General features: G+C 40.7%; 1 protein-coding gene across 1 annotated transcript in view; it reads right to left on the bottom strand.

Moving 5' to 3' along the window:
• Nucleotides 1-19,913, bottom strand: part of LOC115590466 (lamin-A-like) — a 48,594-nt gene that overhangs the window by 4,116 nt on the left and 24,565 nt on the right. The window contains exons 5-7 of the mRNA XM_030431830.1: nucleotides 3,125-3,202; nucleotides 2,402-2,497; nucleotides 1,196-1,300 (exon numbers count right to left, since the gene is read on the bottom strand). Coding sequence (XP_030287690.1) covers nucleotides 1,196-1,300; nucleotides 2,402-2,497; nucleotides 3,125-3,202 — 279 coding nt within the window. The remainder of the gene's footprint in view (nucleotides 1-1,195; nucleotides 1,301-2,401; nucleotides 2,498-3,124; nucleotides 3,203-19,913) is intronic.

Raw genomic sequence — 19,913 nt, 5'->3', positions numbered from 1 at the left:
CTTAAATGTGGCCATTTTGTTTCCTCTTCCGTTTTTGGCCGTTGGCTACTTTTTTCCCCGACTTTGTAACTGAAAAGCTGATAACTCGGGTGTGACGTCATTTCCAGCTCTGACTTCCGAGGTAAATGGAATGCAGCATTAAAGAGAAACTCTCGCCAAAATGCAACCTAGGCTTTTTTTGTGTGAATGTAAATGAGTCAAACCTTTGTGTAAAAGGTAGAGGCACTTTTAAGATTTACTGTATTTTTGTTTTCGGGTCAAGCTTATTTTTATTGGGAGTGCTACGGGCACTTTTACTTTTACCGGCCTCCATATTACGTTGCATTCTGAGATCGACACTTCTCGGCTGCCATGATGGCAGCGAGTAAAACAAGCTACTGCTGAGATGAGTTGTTCAAAAACTTGAACAATGTTCTCAATGCTCGTGTTCATGTGTAGAGACCCTGGTGATACTACGAGAAAAGTTTCATGTTGCCCATAGCACTCCCACTTAAAATGAGCTTGACCCAAAAACGAAAATAAGGTCAATCTTAAAAGTGCCTCTTCCGTTGTAATTATGCTTTTACACAAAGGTTTGACTCATATACATTCACAAAAAAAAGCCTCAGCTTGCATTTTGGCGAGAGTTTCACTTTAATAATAATGTGTTTATTACTTCAACCATTAAAAACGACTTCACAGGTTCTCTGTGGAGTTTATATCTCTTGTTGCACAATGGAGCTGTTTTCTATAAGAAAGTCCTTGTTTAGTTTCAATTATCTGTTGATATCTGAATAATCTATTCACTTATAGCTGCACTGCCACTGCATTACAACTGGTTTCAAGCCTAAAAAATTCAAAGCCACTTGAATCTTGAAATCTTAAAAGAATTGATGTCCGCTGCTTGTAAAGACGAGTTAGTAGTGAAGTGAAGATGAGAGCTGTGACCAGCAGCAGCAGCAGACTGAATGAAGATCTGACCTGAGGTCAGTCTGAATCAGCTCTGAAGGTTTCCTTTGGAGATAAAGTCCAGAGCAGACTCAGTCAGTGACTACGAGTCTTTAACTGAACTGAACAAAATGATGAGAATCAGCAAAGTGATTCATGATTTCCACCTCTACAGAGAAGCAGCACACTCACAACTGGACTGTCACACACCGACTCTTCCTCCTGATTAGACACAAATCTACAGAAAGGTTAAGTTACAAACATGAACCTCAAATATGTCGGACTCCAGATCCTCCATCAGGGACTTCAGGCCGATCTCCATCTTCTGAATCTCCTCCTGGAGCTGATGGACTTCAGCCTGCTGCTTTTCAAACTGGAATAAAAGTAGATACACCATATATTTACTGAACTAGTTTGAAGTCAACATTAATAAAAGTGTTGATGTAACTTCTATGAATCTATTTTATCATTTATTGTATTCCCAGCAGACACTGCCCTCCTACAACAGCATCAGTCCTCTCAGCAAGTGTCCCAGAACACAGTGAGGAGACAAGGAGCCCTCTAGAGGCCAGAGGAGGTAAGACAGGAGCAAAGGAGGAACTCAGCTCATGTTAGGGAAAAGTTCTCTGTCAGTGAACAAACGTTTGTTTTAGTCCTGATCTTAAACACATGTGCTTCTAGTTTGTGGCTGAGAAATTCAATGAAATGTATATTTTGAAAAAAGGCGGCCCAGGACAAACAACGTCAAACAACAAATAAAAAAAACAAAGCTTATCATTTTATTTTCTTCCCAAACTATGAAGGGCCGTTAAATTACCTCATCACAGGATAGTTAATGATATTGCTGAGTGAATGACATGTGAGCTAATTGTTTCTATGGATCAAAGAGAATTAAAAAGAGCCTTTGTAAAGTTGTACCTAAAGTTTTTAGTGAGAAACATAAAAAGGTCCGACTATACAACACCTGCTTTTACCAGTGTGTCCACTCAACAGACCTCCAGGAGCAGAAGCTGTTTTAATGTTAATAATAAAGTAACGTTGGAAGTGGAGTTACATCGACCTGTTTCACCTCCTCTCAGCTCAGAGTCAACAATCGAGTGAATCACAGTGATGTGATTAGTTTACAATGAAGTCACAGTGGACGGATCATAAAACAGCAGCAGGAGTCTTACTGACAGAACAGATGATAGATGTGTGCGTCAGGTTCGTCCACTTTGATGGAGACGAACTGAAAGGACTCATCATCCACTGTTTGTTTTCCTCTCAGTAACGAGACAAATCCATGATCGGCAACAACGTAATATAATTGTTTGCCCGACTGACAATAGTGTTTCACATCTTAATACCTGAAAATATATAGATTTGCTGATTTCATGCCGTTAATTTAACAGTCTCGTTACAATTTGTATTGACAGCCTCATTAACAGACCAGAAACATCAGAGCAGATACAATACAAAAGGTCAAAAGATGAACCTCCTTGTTGTTGGACTGCAGTTTCTCTGTCAGTGACTTCAGGTTGGTCTCCTTCTTCTGAATCTCCTCCTGCAGCTGCTGGACTTCAACTTCTTTCTTTTGAAAAAGATTAAAGCGAAAATGAGGAACAATTTATATTGATTGAATTAGTTTGAAGTCAACACTAATAAAAGTGTTGATGTAACTTGTATGACTGTATTTTATCATTCATTTTATTCCCAGCAGACACTGTCCTCCTACAACAGCATCAGTCCTCTCAGCAAGTGTCCCAGAACACAGTGAGGAGACAAGGAGCCCTCTAGAGGCCAGAAGAGGTAAGACAGGAGCAAAGGAGGAAGTCCTGCTTCTAGTTCAGATCTTCTCTCCTGCTTCTTCTATGACACTTGTTTGGTGATTTTCATTTTACGTTTTCTAATAAACATGAATTCATGAATCAAACATGGAAGCTGAAAAACTTTGGAGCAGAAAATGTGCAGCAGTGACACATTTAAGGACAAACATGTTGGATACAGATCAGTGTGTGTGGGTTGAGTAGACATATCAATTCTGTTGTTAATAATATACATTTCTTGTTCTTCACTTCGTTTAATATGCTGTAAATGCAAACATAAAAATAAACCATCAGAGACTTTGAGAAGGAAAAAACATGCCTTGATGAAAAGACGTAGAAAATAAGAAACTACAGCTGAACACATTCACAGAGATTACATTAAAGTGATTAACCTGGTGAGTCTTGCTCTGCAGCTCCTTCTTCAGAAGGTCTTTGTCAGCTTTATCCCTCCTGTCGTGTTCCTCCTGGAGCTGAGATAACAGACATGGTCTTTCTGTCAGGCAGGGGGTTATGGGAAGACTATGGAAAGGGGAAGGTGGACCCAAATGCAGTAACACACGAGAGGCAAGGCGTGGGGAAACAAAAGGCGAGCTTTTATTTAACAAAAGCTGAATTTCACAAAAACCAAGGGAGTCAAAAGGCAAAGTAGCAAATGAAAGCAAGGCAAAATAGCAGCCAAAAACAGGCAGACAAAGTACAAACCAAAAAGCACAAAATTCAAATCAAAAGGCAAAATGCAAAACTCAAATCCAAAAACACATACCGTGGGGAAACAAGGAACAGACAGGAGCAGGCACATGAACTGGAGCATGGACGAGACAGAGGCTGACAATTACAATGACCAGACAAGGAGTGAAGGGAACACAGAGACTAAATACACAGACACTGATGACAAGACGAGGGACAGGTGAGGTGGACCAACAGGTGAGGTAACGAAGGGGAGGAGCACATGAGAACATGAAGGGAACCAAGCAATAGACAGAGGGAGCCAGAGGGAACATAGGAAAATACACAGGAGAACTTAAAGGACACATGAGGGCATGGGAAAACAAGACACAAGACAAGATAAAAGACATAAAACCAGAGTCATGACACTTTCATTGAGACATGTAAGAGAACATGACAACTGAGACTGAAAAACAATGTTGGACAAGTTACACATTCATATATGTGAGAAACATGATGGAAATAATGAAAACCATCATGTTCTACTTTAGTTGGAGGCTGATTTAAAGAAGCAGGTCGGTGGCTGTAAATAAATCTTTAGTGGAGAACACAAAGACAAACCTCTGTGATCTTCTTCTGCAGCTTCTCCTGGAACTTCTGTCTCAACATTTCTGGCCACTTTAAGTGAAACAGAAAGAAGAAAGAGAGATTAGAGAGCAGACCAGAGAGTTACTCTTTAAAAAACAAACATAATTCTATTAAAGCAAACGCATTCCCAATATGCAACATGTGCTTTTAATTATCATTACTGTGATTACCATGAATCCATGTTGTTTTGTTTTTAATTCTGCTTCTAAAGTCTCCTGAAGTCAGTATTGTTCAGTGCTGCACAGTTCAGCTGTGTGACTTCATCTTTTGTATTTACTCTGCTCAATCTTTTATTTTCTATATCAGGAAACATGTGAGCATATTAAAAGCAATCCTACATGATAACTTACCAGAGGGGTGGGGGACTTGGTGGAAGGGATGTGTTTTTTTCGATCCTGTGAAGAAAGAAAGAGATGAAGAGAGACATGTTATCAAAGATAGTTCAGTGATTTATCATGTCAACCAGTAAAAACGTCATGTAAAGGCTCTGTTGAATTTAGAGCTCTCGTTGCACCAATGAGCTGTTTTCTATAAGAAGTCTCTGGGCTCTATCTTAACGATCTGAAACGCAAGTATCATACGAAAAACACAAGTAGCTTTGTGGGCGGATCTCAGGCGCTGTTGCTACCTTGCCGGCGGGATAAATGACTCTTGCGCCTGACGCAAATCTAAAATGGGTTGGTCTGAAGTAGCTACATTAGTCATAGGTGTGGTTTGGGCGTAACGTGCAATTAACCAATCAGAGCGTCATCTCACATTCCCTTTAAAAGCAGGCGCGCTTGTTCCGTGGCGGATTGCTATTATAATGGCGAATTTGCCAGGCGCACGCCAGGAGCGGTTCACAGTCGAGGAGACCGATGTTCTCGTCAGGGCCGTAAAAGACCGAGAAGTGGCATTGTATGGGGATGAGAGAAATCCATCCAAATTAGCTTTGGTTAAACGGGCGTGGGAGGAAATTACCACAATTGTTTCTAAAGTTGGCATCCCCAGGACATCGCACCTGTGCCGCAAGAGCTACAACGACGTCAGAAGTCGGGGGAAGTCCAAGCTTGCTGGCAACAATCGGACACGCTGTATAACTGGAGGTGGATCTGCCTCTACTCAGGACCTGACACCAGCAGAGGACATCACTGCGTCACCCAACCCAATACACCAGCTGTCCAACCCCAAGGTACACTTACAAATCAAGTTCACATACATAGAGATTTCTTGTGAAAATCTTTTTAATCATTATTGACATGAAATAAATATAACACAGCCATACAATAAATCAAAACAATGTAGCGCAGTTTCACAGGAAGAAGACCCTGGCCTCAGGAACAGTGCGCATGGGCCAGCTGAGGAGGTAGCAGTGCAAACACCAAGTCGCAGCAGAGGATCCAGACCGACTACATGCAGTGGCAGCATTGTCAGACTGGAGGACCACCCATTCCTGCAGCTCCAGCAAACCGAGTTTGACATGCAGGAGCGGGAGCTGTCCGGGATGCGGCAAAGTATTAATGCCCGTCTTGACCGGCTGGCGATGTTGCTGCGGCCTCTCAGGCGCATCGCCTCAAGTCTGGAGAGGATTGCTGCAGCCATGGAGCGTGGGCCTCCCCTGACTCCATCTCCATCCGCCCACTCCACTAGGAGCACATTGCGCCTTGCCACTCCTGGACCCTCACGGCTACGGCGGGCGCGTCGCATATCAGAGGGAAAAATAATTAGTTCTTCTGCTTAAATCTTTTCAACTTTTCATTTTCCGTTTGTATTTTTTATTTTTTGTTTATTTACGAACAGTTTGCTTTTTATTTTTCAGTTTGACAAAAATGTAAATAAAGAAATGCCACAAAGACATACTTTCCGATGTTTTGGGCTCACTCTCACTGAATCACAAGGTCATGAATGCATGGTGATATTTTTGCAATGTAGTCCAACATTAGACTGAGATTACTTTGCTTACCTCACTATAGATGATGCAGCTCTTCTGTCAAATAAGCTCTCCTCTCCTGTGCTGCTGCTGGGGTATTTGGGTTAAATGGCATCGGCACATGCAGTTCAACATCACATCTCCTGAAGTCCTGTAATATTTCCTCATTCATGTCATCAACACATCCACGATTCATGGAAATGTGTAAAACACAACATGCCACAAAGAATGCTGCGACTCTTTGAGGACTGTACTGTAAACTGCCTCCTGACTTATCCAAACACCTGAAGCGCATTTCCAGTATGCTGAATGTTCGTTCAATTACACTACGTGTTTCTGTGTGTTTTCGATTATATAGCATTTCACGCACTGTTGCTGGCATAATAAATGGTGTCATCAGCCATGTCTTTAACGGATAGCTGTTGTCCCCTAACAGCCATCCATCCAAGGGGGGATTCCCCTCGAAGATGGCAGGAATGGCAGAGTTTGCCAGTATGATGAGTCGTGGATTGAACCAGGGTAATTCGCAAAGACATGGGTGATTTTACAAGTAGCTTCGCAAATTACTTGTATATTAGTAATATATATGATATATATCAGTGTGTTTTCTGATTGGGCACATAGATACACATGGGTGCAGTCTATAACACAAAGGACACCAGGGAACCCACAATTCGCCAAAACGCCTGCTTCGTTCTTTCCTGGCTGTGAGGTGTGACAGGGAATTATTCCCCAGCATGTCGGACTAGACCTGATGTAACTGCGTGTATAGCCGAACTTATGGCAGATTGCAAAATGCCTCCAATGGTGCTAAGGGGGTGCTGGAACAACCCAGACGTATAGAAATACAGCGCCGCTGTAACTTTCACTGCAACAGGGAGGGCATAGGGACAGGGTGCATCAGTCCCCAGTTCATCTCCCAGGACATGGCAGATATCTGTCACAGTCTGTCGGGTCAGGCGTAGCTTACGCCTACATTCCTCCTCACTGAGGGAGAGATTGGTCTGTCTGGGCCGGTAGACCCTCTCCCTTCCGCGTCTAATTCTTTGTCCTAAGACGTACTCCATCTCACTGTGCAATAGAGAAAAATGTGAGCAAGCGCAACTTAACTGGTAAGTTGAAGAGTAAGGTTTTTAATGAACTTAGATGATGGTAAAGGTGATTTCGCAGTCCTCAGAATTTTGTTTCCTGGTTTCTGACGAACAACCCACTTTTTCAGGTGTCATTATATACCTATGTGTCTTGCGACTATTGGTCAAACAGGTCAGTTTGATCCATCATTACTACAATAAGCCTGAATATTTTGGGTAACTGTGTATGCTAGATTTATGCCTATTTTTTCACATCTTCATAGACACCACAATGATTTCCCTCCTGTGGTAGTATTTTTCCTTGTAATTATGTGTGGTTTGCAAAAATGGGAACTGCTTCCTTGTAGATGAGAGAAGCAAAGTGTATGCACGTTGAGCACATGCTACATTATGGCCAAGCATGCGCCCTTAAAAAAGCATCTGAATAAGCACCACTGACTTTAGTCTAGGTTTTTTCTGGTCTGTTGCAGAATTGTTTTCTGAAGCAGCAAAATAGCACCAGTGAAGGTTTGCGCTGGAACACGCCTCCTCTTTTCGCTGCACCGCCCCCAGGAGCGCAAATTCATTCCCTAATTTAAGGACGTACATCTGTGGAGGGAAAATTCCAATGTGCGCCGAATGCAAAATAGGAATTATACAAGCGCCAGTGTACAAAGTCAATTGTGCTTAGTGCAAGAGCCCTCCTTGAGTTGTTGCTGTCGCGTCTGTTCAGAATGAATTATCTGTGCATTTATGCATAATGAAATCTAATTTGGTCACACTTTGAGTACATTACAACTGGTTTATTACCTTAAGAAATACAAAGTCACTGAACATTTTAAATCTATATCCAGTGCTTGTAAAGAGCAGTTAGTAGGGAAGTGAACATGAGAGCTCTGACCAGCAGCAGACTGAATGAAGATCTGACCTGAGGTCAGACTGAATCAGCTCTGAAGGTTTCCTTTTGGAGATAAAGTCCAGAGCAGACTCAGTCAGTGACTACGAGTCTTTAACTGAACTGAACAAAATGATGAGAATCAGCAAAGTGATTCATGATTTCCAACTTGAGGTGTTTGCACACTTACACATTCAGAGCTAACTTTAATAGTGATAGTTGTTTTCCCTTACTGTGAGGTAAGAGAGATGGCAGATGTGATGTTTACATATCTAGGGGCCCTGGAGCCATTAAACAGCTCTCTGTGTGTGTGCATCGGAGGTTAGCTGGAGGACAGGCTCATATGGAGCAATACAACTGAATTTATCTCTTATGATAGTTGTTTAGAGCTAACTTAAGATATACATTTCGATATAAGCGTGAAGAGACAATCCGGTCCATTTCAGGCTGTAAGTTCCAAGAAGTGACCTCAGCGGAAGTTAGATAATGTATAGGACGAGGCAGACTAACTTCTCTTTCTACTATTGGATAGATGGACCCTCAATCCACCAAAGTGACCAGTTGGAATAAGTGGGACGATGTAGTGTTAGATTTTAAAAAGGAGAAGGGTGGTGGTACTTCGTAGATTTCCAAGATCGAAGGCGATAGGATTTCTGTTAGAGCAGAGGGCAAAGCATTGACCAGAACTTTGTCAGAAATTTGAGGAACCCGGGTAGCAGCCGTGCCTGGACGGATGCTGGCAATGATTACTGATTACATAGATTACTCTAACATTCCACCATCCTTGCCTCCGCAGAATCATTTATCAACATACTACACACCGACACCTTTGATGAAGAAAGCCCAGAAACTACCACCTCTACAGAGAAGCAGCACACTCACAACTGGACTGTCACACACTGACTCTTCCTCCTGATTAGACACAAATCTACAGGAAGGTGAAGTTACAAACATGAACCTCCAATGTGTCGGACTGCAGATCCTCCATCAGGGTCTGCAGGTCAGTCTCCATCTTCTGAATCTGCTCCTGGAGCTGCTGGACTTCAGCTTGCTGCTTTTCAAACTGGGATTAAAGCAAAGAGAGACAATTTATATTTACTGAACTAGAAGCTCAACTCTGCATTTAGTCAGAATTCTGCTTTATGAATTCAGATTGTCTCTGCTGCTCTGATCAAAGAGTTCAGAGCTGCACAAGTTAACTGTTAATGAATCTGATGAAGAAAGTACATGAACAACCAGCAGAGATTCTGCCTGTCTGTCTGTCTTTCCCAAATTAGTGAAAAACCACACAATGACACATGATAAAGACAAACATCATGAGTACCTCTGGTCTGATTCCTGCAGCCTGTCCCTTGTTCAGATCCTTTGTCTGCACTGTTTCATGTGTCATGAGCTGCTGTCTTTCTGTTTCTTCTCCAGTTCCACACTGATCTTTACTTTTGCGACATTTAGAGCGGTCTGCCTTCATTCCTGTAAATAAAATAAAATAAAATACCTTTCTTGAATTTCAGGAAGGTGTCAAAGCATATAAGACATTTTAGACTACAATCAGGTAATGGGTCATAAATGTCCTGTAAGATACTGAAAGTATTTTCCTATCATTATTCTGTATAAAACCTGTCAGACATGTACAAAGACCTTTGATTAATTTCTGACTTACTGAATATGATTTGTCTCCACTTCCACACAAAACAGCCAAGAATCAGAATAACCAGGATGCAAACAACCAAACTAACAACCAAACCAACTGTGGTAGAATAAGAACTGGACTGAACCTCAAAGAAATCATCTGAAATGATAAAACACAGAATAACATGGCAGTTATAGAAAACTGGACCTCAGCTATTTGAAGGCAAAACAGTGATCACATCATTAAAGTAATAATTTTACCTGGAACATGTATGTGTGTCTCTCTGGTCTGGTTGCTGTGGTTCTGTTGGACTCTACAGGTGAAGCTGTTGCTGTGTCTCCTCTCCACAGTCACTCTGCTGCTGACAGTATAGAGGTCATCAGGACCTCTGACTGTCTCTGTAGGTCCAGCAGAGACGAGGTTTCCCTCACCGTCCAGCCAGAACACCTCAGGTTCTGGATACCAGCTGTTAGAGTCACAGTTTAAAATCACCCCTCCTCTGTTTCTGTCAATCCCTGATATACTGATGAGAGGTACTGATGCAGTATGTAATGCTGAGCAAAAAGAGAAGGAAAGGAAGGAAAAGGAAAACATTGATAAACATTGGAGAAAAAATTAACAATATTCATATTATTATCAATACAATGAAACATCATTAAACGATTTGTAAAATGTGCACATTTGTAAAGCATCCGCTTTTATTTTCCTTATCACACATATTGTATTTGGAATCTAAATCATGTCGTTCACATCAACAGCTACTGTATTTGACAACTTACCAACAACAAGCCTAACAGAGGACTTTTTATTCATAAGCGGAATGTCACACACGTATGTTCCCTGATCAGAAAGTTGTACTTTGCACAGTTTCAGTGAAATGTTTCCTTGCTTCAGTTCACCAGGAAACAGTGATGTTCTTCCTTTGTAGGATGGATTCTTTATATTTACGAGGTCCTGACCAGAACGCCTCACATGGACAAATCTCTGCTCCAGGTCAGGTCTGGTCCACTCTATCGTCTCTGCATTAACGTCCATCGCAGGTTTTAGGTGACATGGCAAAATGATCTCATCGCCAATTCCTGTCAGTATTGACCCAGGTTGACCAATTAAGTGAGACTGACCTGGAAAGAAATAGATGTCTTTATCAATTCCAACAGTAGGAGACAGTTTCCAAGAATGTTTGTCTTAAAAGTAAATTAAAAGTGATGTACCAATCATAGCAGTTTTCCATAAATCAATAGTAAAGTGAGTGGGGGAGACATTTTGGCTGGGACTGAATCATCAGTGAGCTCTTCCAGATAGAGGGAAATTTTACAATCGGTGACCAGTTGTTGCAATGCAGCATAAATAAACACATGCAAGGAACCAAATAACTCCATCCGTCATGGTTTTAGAATGTTTGCTCAGCTTACTTTTTACTTCTATAACCGACCAACTCTTTGTGAAAGTGTCCTTTGTCATAAACCTTGATGTGAACAGACCATTCAGGGCCCAGCAGACTCTGAGGAGTCTGAGACTCTGAGAAGGAGTGATATAACGTGTGTTAAACTCTTACAGATATTTAGGGAGATTATAAAAGAGACTGCCACAAAGTGTACAAGGAGATGGCACTGGGAATGGCACACAGGGAAGTGTTGAAGAAACAAAGGTTAACATTGTTTTTGCCTGAGTCAGCATGATAGCCTCCAATGCAGTAGTGCAGTAGTCTACCTACCAGACAGCTATTTCCCCTCTAGCTCCCTAGTAAGCTAGCCACCAGCATTCTAGCCTCCTACCTAATACCGCTCCTCAGTCTGCTAACCACTGTGTAGATGCAGTGGAATCCAACACAAGCATCCAGCCAGTTTGCCAGTTAGAAACTACAGAGGCAACCAGTTCCTTTCCTGGCCCTGGAACCACCTTTAGGGAAACCTCAAGAAGGAATTGTTGAGACACCTGCCCAGCTCCTCCTCTTCACGACTTGTCTGCTCCCTGTCAACCATCAGTAACCCAAATGACTCATTCTCCCGATTACTAATTGGATTTCCAGGTAACCGTCCCTACCGACTTCCAGCTTGAAGTCCCTGAATCACAGCAACCACAGTAGACAGCCCCTGGCAACACCCAGAAAGATCTCCACTTTCCCGCCTTCTGATCTGCCCAACAGCAATCTCCTTTTCCTGGGTTCCAGCAGGCTCTTGCTCCCCTGACTCCGCTGACTCCACTGCCAACATTCCAGCCATTCCAGCTTCCTTATCTGCTGACCTGTCACAGGCCTCCTGTCTTCAAGCCTAGTCACCAGTCCCTGGCATGGTTTTTAGCTAACCTGCCAGCCTCCACAGTCTACTCAGCAACAAAATCAGCCTCCAGACCATCTTTGCTTTGGCCCTGCCTCTCAGATGCCACTCAGAGATCTCCATCTTGTTCCTGCTCTGCGGCTCCTGGGCAATCTGACCAAGAACGTAAGTTCCGCCAAATTTCAGCTGTTGATTGGTCTGCCTGATTTTTCTCTGTGCCTGACTTTCGCTTCTACAACCTACCTGCCCTGAGTTTTGCCTGTGGGTCCTTTTTTAAAACTTAACACTATCATTAACACTATCTCATATCATTTGCAACGGCAAAAACATGTTTAATTACAAAGTAATTTGCCCCTTTGTGCTGTTGGGACCCACAGATGAAATCATTCATTGTGTTTTTCAAATTAGACTGAACTCAGTTTATGTTTTTTTTCACATGTGATATCAGTGAGCGCATGAAGTGAACACCACCATTGTTTCTTTGTGCTCCCCTTTCAGTGAAACAAGTGGCGATCCACCATCTTGGACCTGAGTCCAACCCTCGATCACCCATCTTGTAGTTCCTTTTCATCAGCCATTTTGTTTGTGGTTTTCCTTTGTCCAAACTTGAACCCTAGCCATCATTTTCCTTTTGTTCTTCCACATACACACACATACACACGCACACACAAACGTGTTTTAATCTTTGTGTTAAGTAAAATACTTTTGAGTCTTCATGCTGTCTATTTGATATTGTACAAGAGAGAATGTTTGTAACGTCTACTCTGTCAAAGACTCAAAGATCGTTTGACAATTACTAGCTGTTATGGTAATTTTTGTCATAGGTATTAAGTTATTTATCAATCAGAGTAACAAACTGACTGTTTAGTACTCTTTTATGAGACTGATTTGGTGAATTGGCTTCTTTCCCTTCATCATGGGTGTTGCCCTGAGGTGATCTCATGAAAATTGGATCTTATTACTTCAATAATTATCCCTTATAATCATTAATAATTATTGACAGCCAAATGTAACCTAAAACTCACTTAATGTTGCATGAAGCACTGCATATGGTGCCCAACGTGAGGCGATGCAATGTGCAATGTTAATATCAGCATAATTTGGCCAGTGCTAAAATTTGAGATTCACATCCTGAACCCTTTAGCCAAAAGTGTTTACATTTACCCCACTAGTCTACAACAGGGAGTAGACACTGATTTGGACTTACAACCAGTTACACTATGGTAAGAATTGATTTATCATTCAAATGTATAACCCATTTAATTAACCAAAATCTTTTAGGTTATTGACTGCAGTTCAAGCCATTTGTTATTGTTGCTATAGACTCAAGTTGAATGTGCTCTGTAGAAATTGCAAGAATTTCTACACCTGTATATAGTACTTGTTAGTACGGTACTAGTTAGATTGTGTGTTTTCGTCTTTGTGTTAAAAAAACACTTTTTGAACTCTCATGCTGTCTATTTAAAATCGTAAAGAGTGAATTTTACCAACCTCTACACTGCCAAGGACTCCAAAACAACTCCTGTGACCATTACAGCTGTTATGGTAATATTGGTTGTAGTTATTAAGTGAGTTATAACTCAGAGTGACATATTGACAGTTTAGTACCATTTTGTACTGATTGGTGAATTGGCTATATTTTTCCTTCTTTAAGCGTGGTGCCCTGAGGCGATCTAATGTAAATTGGGGCTTATTATTTATCAGAATCAATAGTTATTCATGATAACCATTAATTATTATTATTGATAAATTTAACCCGATACTCTCATTAATGTTGCATGAAGCACTAAAATGATTCATCGAATCAATGGTATTATTTTTTTTTTCAGAAGAAAAATAATGGTTAATTCAATGGTCGTACCTTTACAAGAGTGTGTCAGGAGCAGAATTAAAACCCAAAAACTGAGCAGGGGTCTGAGCAGTAAAAGAAAGGACAGTCTGTAGATCTGGTGAGGCATCCTGCAGCTCTGAAAATGGACCAAGGATATGGTGTTTGAAAAAAAATGCTTTTGAATGGCTGAATAGGTAAAATTAGTAATTCAGCCATTCATGAGCAGGCATAAAGGAACAGGCCACCTATTAAGTATTTCATCTCTGTGAAGTTGAAGAACTTGTGAGGCAGATTTAAATGATAACAAATTTTAAATGTTGAAATCAAAGTAGCAGCGGCTGAGATGGCCTGTATCCTATACTGATGTAGTAATGTTTTTCTGGTGTTGTGTATGAAAAAAAAGAAATAGCACACAAAATCTTGGCAATTTTCTTTCTATCAAACTATCAAAATAAATGTGTGGACATATATGAAATCATACTTGTTACACCTTTCAACATAGATGGCCCATGTCCTCATCTCTATGTAAGGAACTAAGTAATCCAAACGCTATACATTTAACTACATTTCTCGTTTATAAACTACATACAGGTCTGATTTCATTCTAGAAAGTGACAGTGTATCTAAAATAGAGATTGAAATATGTAGAACAAGCAAACATAAATAAAGAAGAAGACATACCCGTAGTATGGTGTGTTGATTACTTCCCAAAGCTGTGTGATGAGAGTCTGTAAATCATTGATAGATTGTGACCCTGATTCATTCCAGGTTATCAACTACAAATTGATGCATTTGATTGAATTCAACCAGAATCAACAAATTAACAAGCAAAGTCAGCTATATTTCAGATTTACATATGAGCACCATGGCTGAGATGATGTATTTATTAATACATATTAATAGGTTAATCAGTTAACTTTACACACAGGATTGTGATTCTGTCGGGTTTCACTTTGAGTTTCACATCACTGAACTTTGAGCCTGTTGCCAGGCAACTGAAGGCTTGTATAAAACATTACAGCTGTAAACAAAAAGCTCAGGAGAGATAACACTGTTCTTTGGATGTCTTGTCAACTTGTCAAAATGGGGGTGTCATGAGGACTGCTTACTGTAGGGGGCATTACAGGTCTTCTTTATCAGGTTCACATTGATTAGATGCTGATTGAAGACAAGCAGCATACACATCCAATTTTAAACTATGTGATGTTAATGCTGACTGTAAAAGCTCTTCACAAAAGAGTTTGTAACTGCAAGCAAAATGTTAGATTGTCTTTCAGCTTTATGTTCTGGTTAGACACAGCCATTTTCATCAACGACTGACAAAATATGTGTCACTGCTTATTTAAAGCCCCTGTACGGAGTTTTTAACTGGATATAGAAAAGTCTCTGGTTTCTGCTGATGTGTCTCTGTTACCTACAACAGCAAATGAGCCCATCAGCGTGAAGATACGCTTTTTCTAAGTAGTCTAATTCTATACCTCTGAAAGGCATTGGTCGGGTCGGACCACTGACAAAACGATTTACGGCAGTCAGACCGGAACTGACGACATTCAGGATACGGCATAGCTGTTTTGTTGCGACGCTAGCCAGTGCTAACCGAGCTAAAACTTTTGTCATGGCTGATAATGAGACAAAGAAAAGAAAAAGAATTCGAACCGAAGACCAACGAAAGGCCAAGAGGGAATCCGATCGAGCTAGGGCTAGAACACGGATAAACATTGGCGATTCCTTCAAGAGATGGAGAGAGTTGCAGGGCTTGAAGGGAGGGTCGGATCCAGAATTTGCCCGATTCCTCCTCGACAGGTTTGTAAATTTTATTTCATTTATGAAATGTAATGCGGGACGTAGTTTACAGCAATACGTGAATTTATGTTGTTACAACAAAGCTGGCTAACGTTACCACTGGATTAGCTCTAGATACTACACTCGTGAAAACGACAACAAACGTCTTAGATCACGCATCCATTTCAGCTGTGTGTATGCCTCAGCCCTGCCGACCTGCAACGATGCATCGGTAATATCCTCTGTCATTATAAATGATTCAGTCTCTTACTTAGAACAAAACATCCATCACAATCAATGTGACTTTGCTGTAACGCTAGCTCTGTAGCACCGTGGGTAATATATATAGCTGGGAAATTGCAGTGCAACAGCAGCATTACTTTGTTTCACCGGCGGCATATTATATTAAGTAGAAATACAAATAGACACATTACCTCGTCCATATGCACGCTGCAGATAGCTGCTAAAAAAAAAAAAAGAAAAAGTTTTCAAAGCAAGTCCCGTCGTCTTTCCGACGTTTCCAAAACAAATCTACACGCGCCGGCCAGACAAACGCCTTCACGACAGTGGGCGCTAGAGCTCATGGGAAATGCAGTCTCCATTCCGGCAAAACACTACCGCTTTCGTCCAGCGGGGCCGCCAAAATCAACACTAAATGAAAAGTCTGTACAGGGGCTTTAAAGAAATTCACTGGAGGAGAAATAAACCTACCATTACATATTGTATCTGTCCCGTATGCACGTCATGCTTCAAGTTATGTTGCATCAATGATCAAACTACTCACAGGAGGTAAAGGTTGACAATCTTCATGGCTTAGCCATCACGTCATCGTAGAACCAGTACAAAAACAAAGACTTATGGACGTCCCTTTGCAGTTCATGGTTGGATTCCTTACAACTTCGTCATGGGGCTGGACTACACTGCTATATGTTGAAGACTGAGTTCAGCTTCTATATCAACATCAGAAATATAGTGAACAGGAAGAGGAAATTGTCATCTGCGTAACACTTGAGCTGTAGTTCAGTCTGATATTCAGACAGCAGCAAGACAACATGGAGGCTGCAGCTCTCTGCATCAGACTGTGTGAGTACTGACTTTCAGGTTTCTTGTTTCTGTGTATATACAGTATACTGTACAAAGTAAATAAGTATATGGTTGACATAGATTTTGTTTTCTTTGTGTATCCAGTAATGTTTGTATTCATTCTGCTGGACACACACGTTCAGAACGGAGGTAAGCAGAATTGAGACAAAGCTAAATATACACATAACAAGCTGATCAAAATCAAGAACATTCACAATTACATTCATATTCTGTCACAAGGTGCAGATTGGTATTGATTTGTCCTGTAATGTATGTTTCCTTTTGTAACTTATTCTGCTGTCTCTCTGTGTCAGATGCAGCTTTTCGTATCGTGTCAAACCGACTGCAGGTCTATGAATACGAGTCCGTCTTTTTTCACTGTGAGGGTCTTGATGGCTCCACTCAGTTGAAAGGCATCAGGAACACAGAGGAGTTCATTAGGGTGTGCGATGAAAAGATGTCAGTACTGTTTTGCACTATTCAAAGAGCCTATCCAACAGACAGTGGAGAATACTGGTGTGAGACTGAAGGAGGAGAGAGGAGCAACCATGTCAACATCACTGTCACAGGTATGTTTAAAGCACTTAAATCCATGAGATCATCTCTTTAAATGTTAAAGACAATTTGGGGAGAGTTAGAAGTAAATTGTACTTCATCAAATTTCAGAACATGCTACAAATCTTTTGTTTTCCAGCTGGTTCTGTGATCCTGGAGAGTCCTGTCCGCCCTGTGACGGAGGGCAACAATGTGACTCTGAGCTGCAGAAACAAGACGACCTCTTCCAACCTCACAGCTGAATTCTATAAAGAAGGGGTCCATATTGGGAGCACTTTTACAGGAAAGATGATCATCCACAGTGTCTCCAAGTCTGATGAAGGACGGTACAAGTGTAAGACAGTTGGAGGTGGAGAATCACCAGAGAGCTGGTTGGCTGTCAGAGGTAAAACATGACGCAGTTCAATGTTAAAGTAGCTAAAATTGGATTAAGATGTTGTAGTGTGTCTGCAATCTTTCCATCGACTAATTTTTGATAAGGAAAATCAGAGCAAAAAAAACAACAGCCCAATAGAGATTCATTTTGTCTTTGCAGCTCTTCACAGAGAGACGTGTCCCTTCTCACATCACTCATTCTACCTTCTTCTCGTCTTAAGGACTGCTTTCACCATTTTGATGTTGCCTCTGCTGCTGCTTGTGGGACTGCTTCACTGTGGGAAACTCAGAGATACACAGCAGTAACTCAAACTTGTAGTTTGTTTAGTTGCTTAGTTGCTTGTTTAGTCATTGCAATCCACTGTCATGCTTTGGTTTTGATACAATCACCAAGATTGTTTAACATTTCATCTTCATGTTTTTGAATTTTACTATAGTTTAAGTTTGGTGTTTAGCTTCTCTGTGCTACGTGTTCAGTCTTGCAGTGGCTGTTTGACTTTCTCACACTCAGACAAAGTTTAAAAACCACAGAGGTACTGACTGACTGATGCATCGACTATTTTTAAAGAGCCTCATGTCAGTTCTCTCAGTCAGTAAATGTTTTTCTGTGTTCTGTTTTAGAGTCACAGATGCTGGTGATAATTTGAGCTCCTCAGACACAAACCACACGAGAAAATGTCTGTATGTCTGTAGACGAGGCCTTCAGGAGGCTCAGTGGACACAACTAATAGTTTATGGTTTGAGAAGCTTAAAGGTCAGATGTGTCTCGAATGTATATAAGGAAACATAAAGTTAGCCTGTTTAAATATTCACATTAAACCATCTGCTGTGTTACTGTGTCAACCATGTTCGTGTTTTGTTTGTTAGTCCCAAAATAGCAGAACAAACTGAACTAATAAACTGAAATAATACAGTAAGATGTAACAGGAAGGTAAATGTAGTGAGAGAACAGAGACTTTAGAGACGTAGAAAATGTTATAATTATTTTGAGTTGTATTTTTCAACTGTTTTCTTTGTTAAAGTTAATTCAGTTTCAGAATGAAATGTTGAGCATTAATACTGAAGTGGTTCCTCAGTAGGAAGAACACAAAGCCATGTTTTACAAAATAAAGTCAGCAAACTTCCAATAAGAGTTCTGGTCAGTTATTGATTGGGAAGTCAGTGACTGTTTGTCTCAAAATAAGGACATTAGGATAAAAACAGGAACATGAATATTTCCGTATTTTTTTTCTTTTCTTCAGGACTTTACTAATATATAACTGTGGTAGCTTCAGTTTGTTGAATATCTCCATATAATTCAGGAGAGAATCAGGCCAATCAACATGCTATTGTGTGAACGTTACCTTCATCATGATTTCTGAATTTGAATCCTGGTGCACCATAAAATCCACTGATGTTCACTGACATTTATGATTGTTCTCTAAAAAGGAGCAGCGGCCATCCTTCCACTCTACTTTATTAAAATATATTTCTTAGTGTCAATAAAGTTCAGATAATACACAGAATCATATTTGTCTTGTTGAGCAGAAAATGTGTAAATAAAAACAGATGTGGTGATCATCAACAAATCATCAAAGAACACAATATGAGTCAGAGCAAATAGAAAAAACATAACTGACGTTGACAGTCTGGTAAAAAATCCAACATGACTGACCGAATTCTAAACAGACTGAATTACAAATGTGAAACACAATAATAAAACATATCTTTACTGTACTGTGTGTGTGTGTGTGCGTCCGTGCGTCCATGCCTGCGTGTGTGTGTTTCCTCTCAGATTTCTCCAGACAACAAACAGACAGATGGATGTTGATCTTGCAGCAGGAAGTGACAGACTGACAGAACCTGAACTGTTTCACTGCTGACTCAAACACACGTTGGTTTTTCTGTCTGTCATATAACACTCATTCCAAAAAGTTAGGATGCCATGTAAAACATAACTTGTTTTAACATATACTCCAAAAAACGTTAAATCTTAATCTTTCAATTGATTTCTGTACACCATGCTTATTCTGAATTGTTCAAATGTTTCAGACATGTTGGGACAGGAGCAACAAAGACCCTGAAAGTTGTTAAATGCTCCAAAAACTCCAGTTTGGATCCTTCACAGGTGAACAGGCTCATTGTAAAAGGTGAGAGGATCATGATTGGGTATGAAAGGAGCATTCTACAAAGGATCAGTCATTTACAAGAAGGATGGACTGAGGTTTGAAAGCATCTTGAGGACAACATTCAGGACCGTCCACATCTGTTCTTAGAGCAATAAGTGATGCAGGAACTATGCATTTATTTTTCAAAAATGAGACTTAATTTTTTCACTTGAGACTGTCAAATAATTAGTTATAGAGTGCTGGTAAGAACTGACAGTGGCCCATTGTGTGCAGACTTGTTTCTTTCTAACTTGCAGATCTTTTCCGTTTGCACAAAATGAGGAGAAAGGACAGCTTGGAACATTTTTTCAGGT

This window comes from Sparus aurata, chromosome 10 (assembly GCF_900880675.1).
Source record: "Sparus aurata chromosome 10, fSpaAur1.1, whole genome shotgun sequence".
Taxonomy (NCBI): domain Eukaryota; kingdom Metazoa; phylum Chordata; class Actinopteri; order Spariformes; family Sparidae; genus Sparus; species Sparus aurata.
The sequence above is the reverse complement of the archived record's forward strand: the minus strand, read 5'-3'. Positions and strand labels throughout refer to the sequence as shown.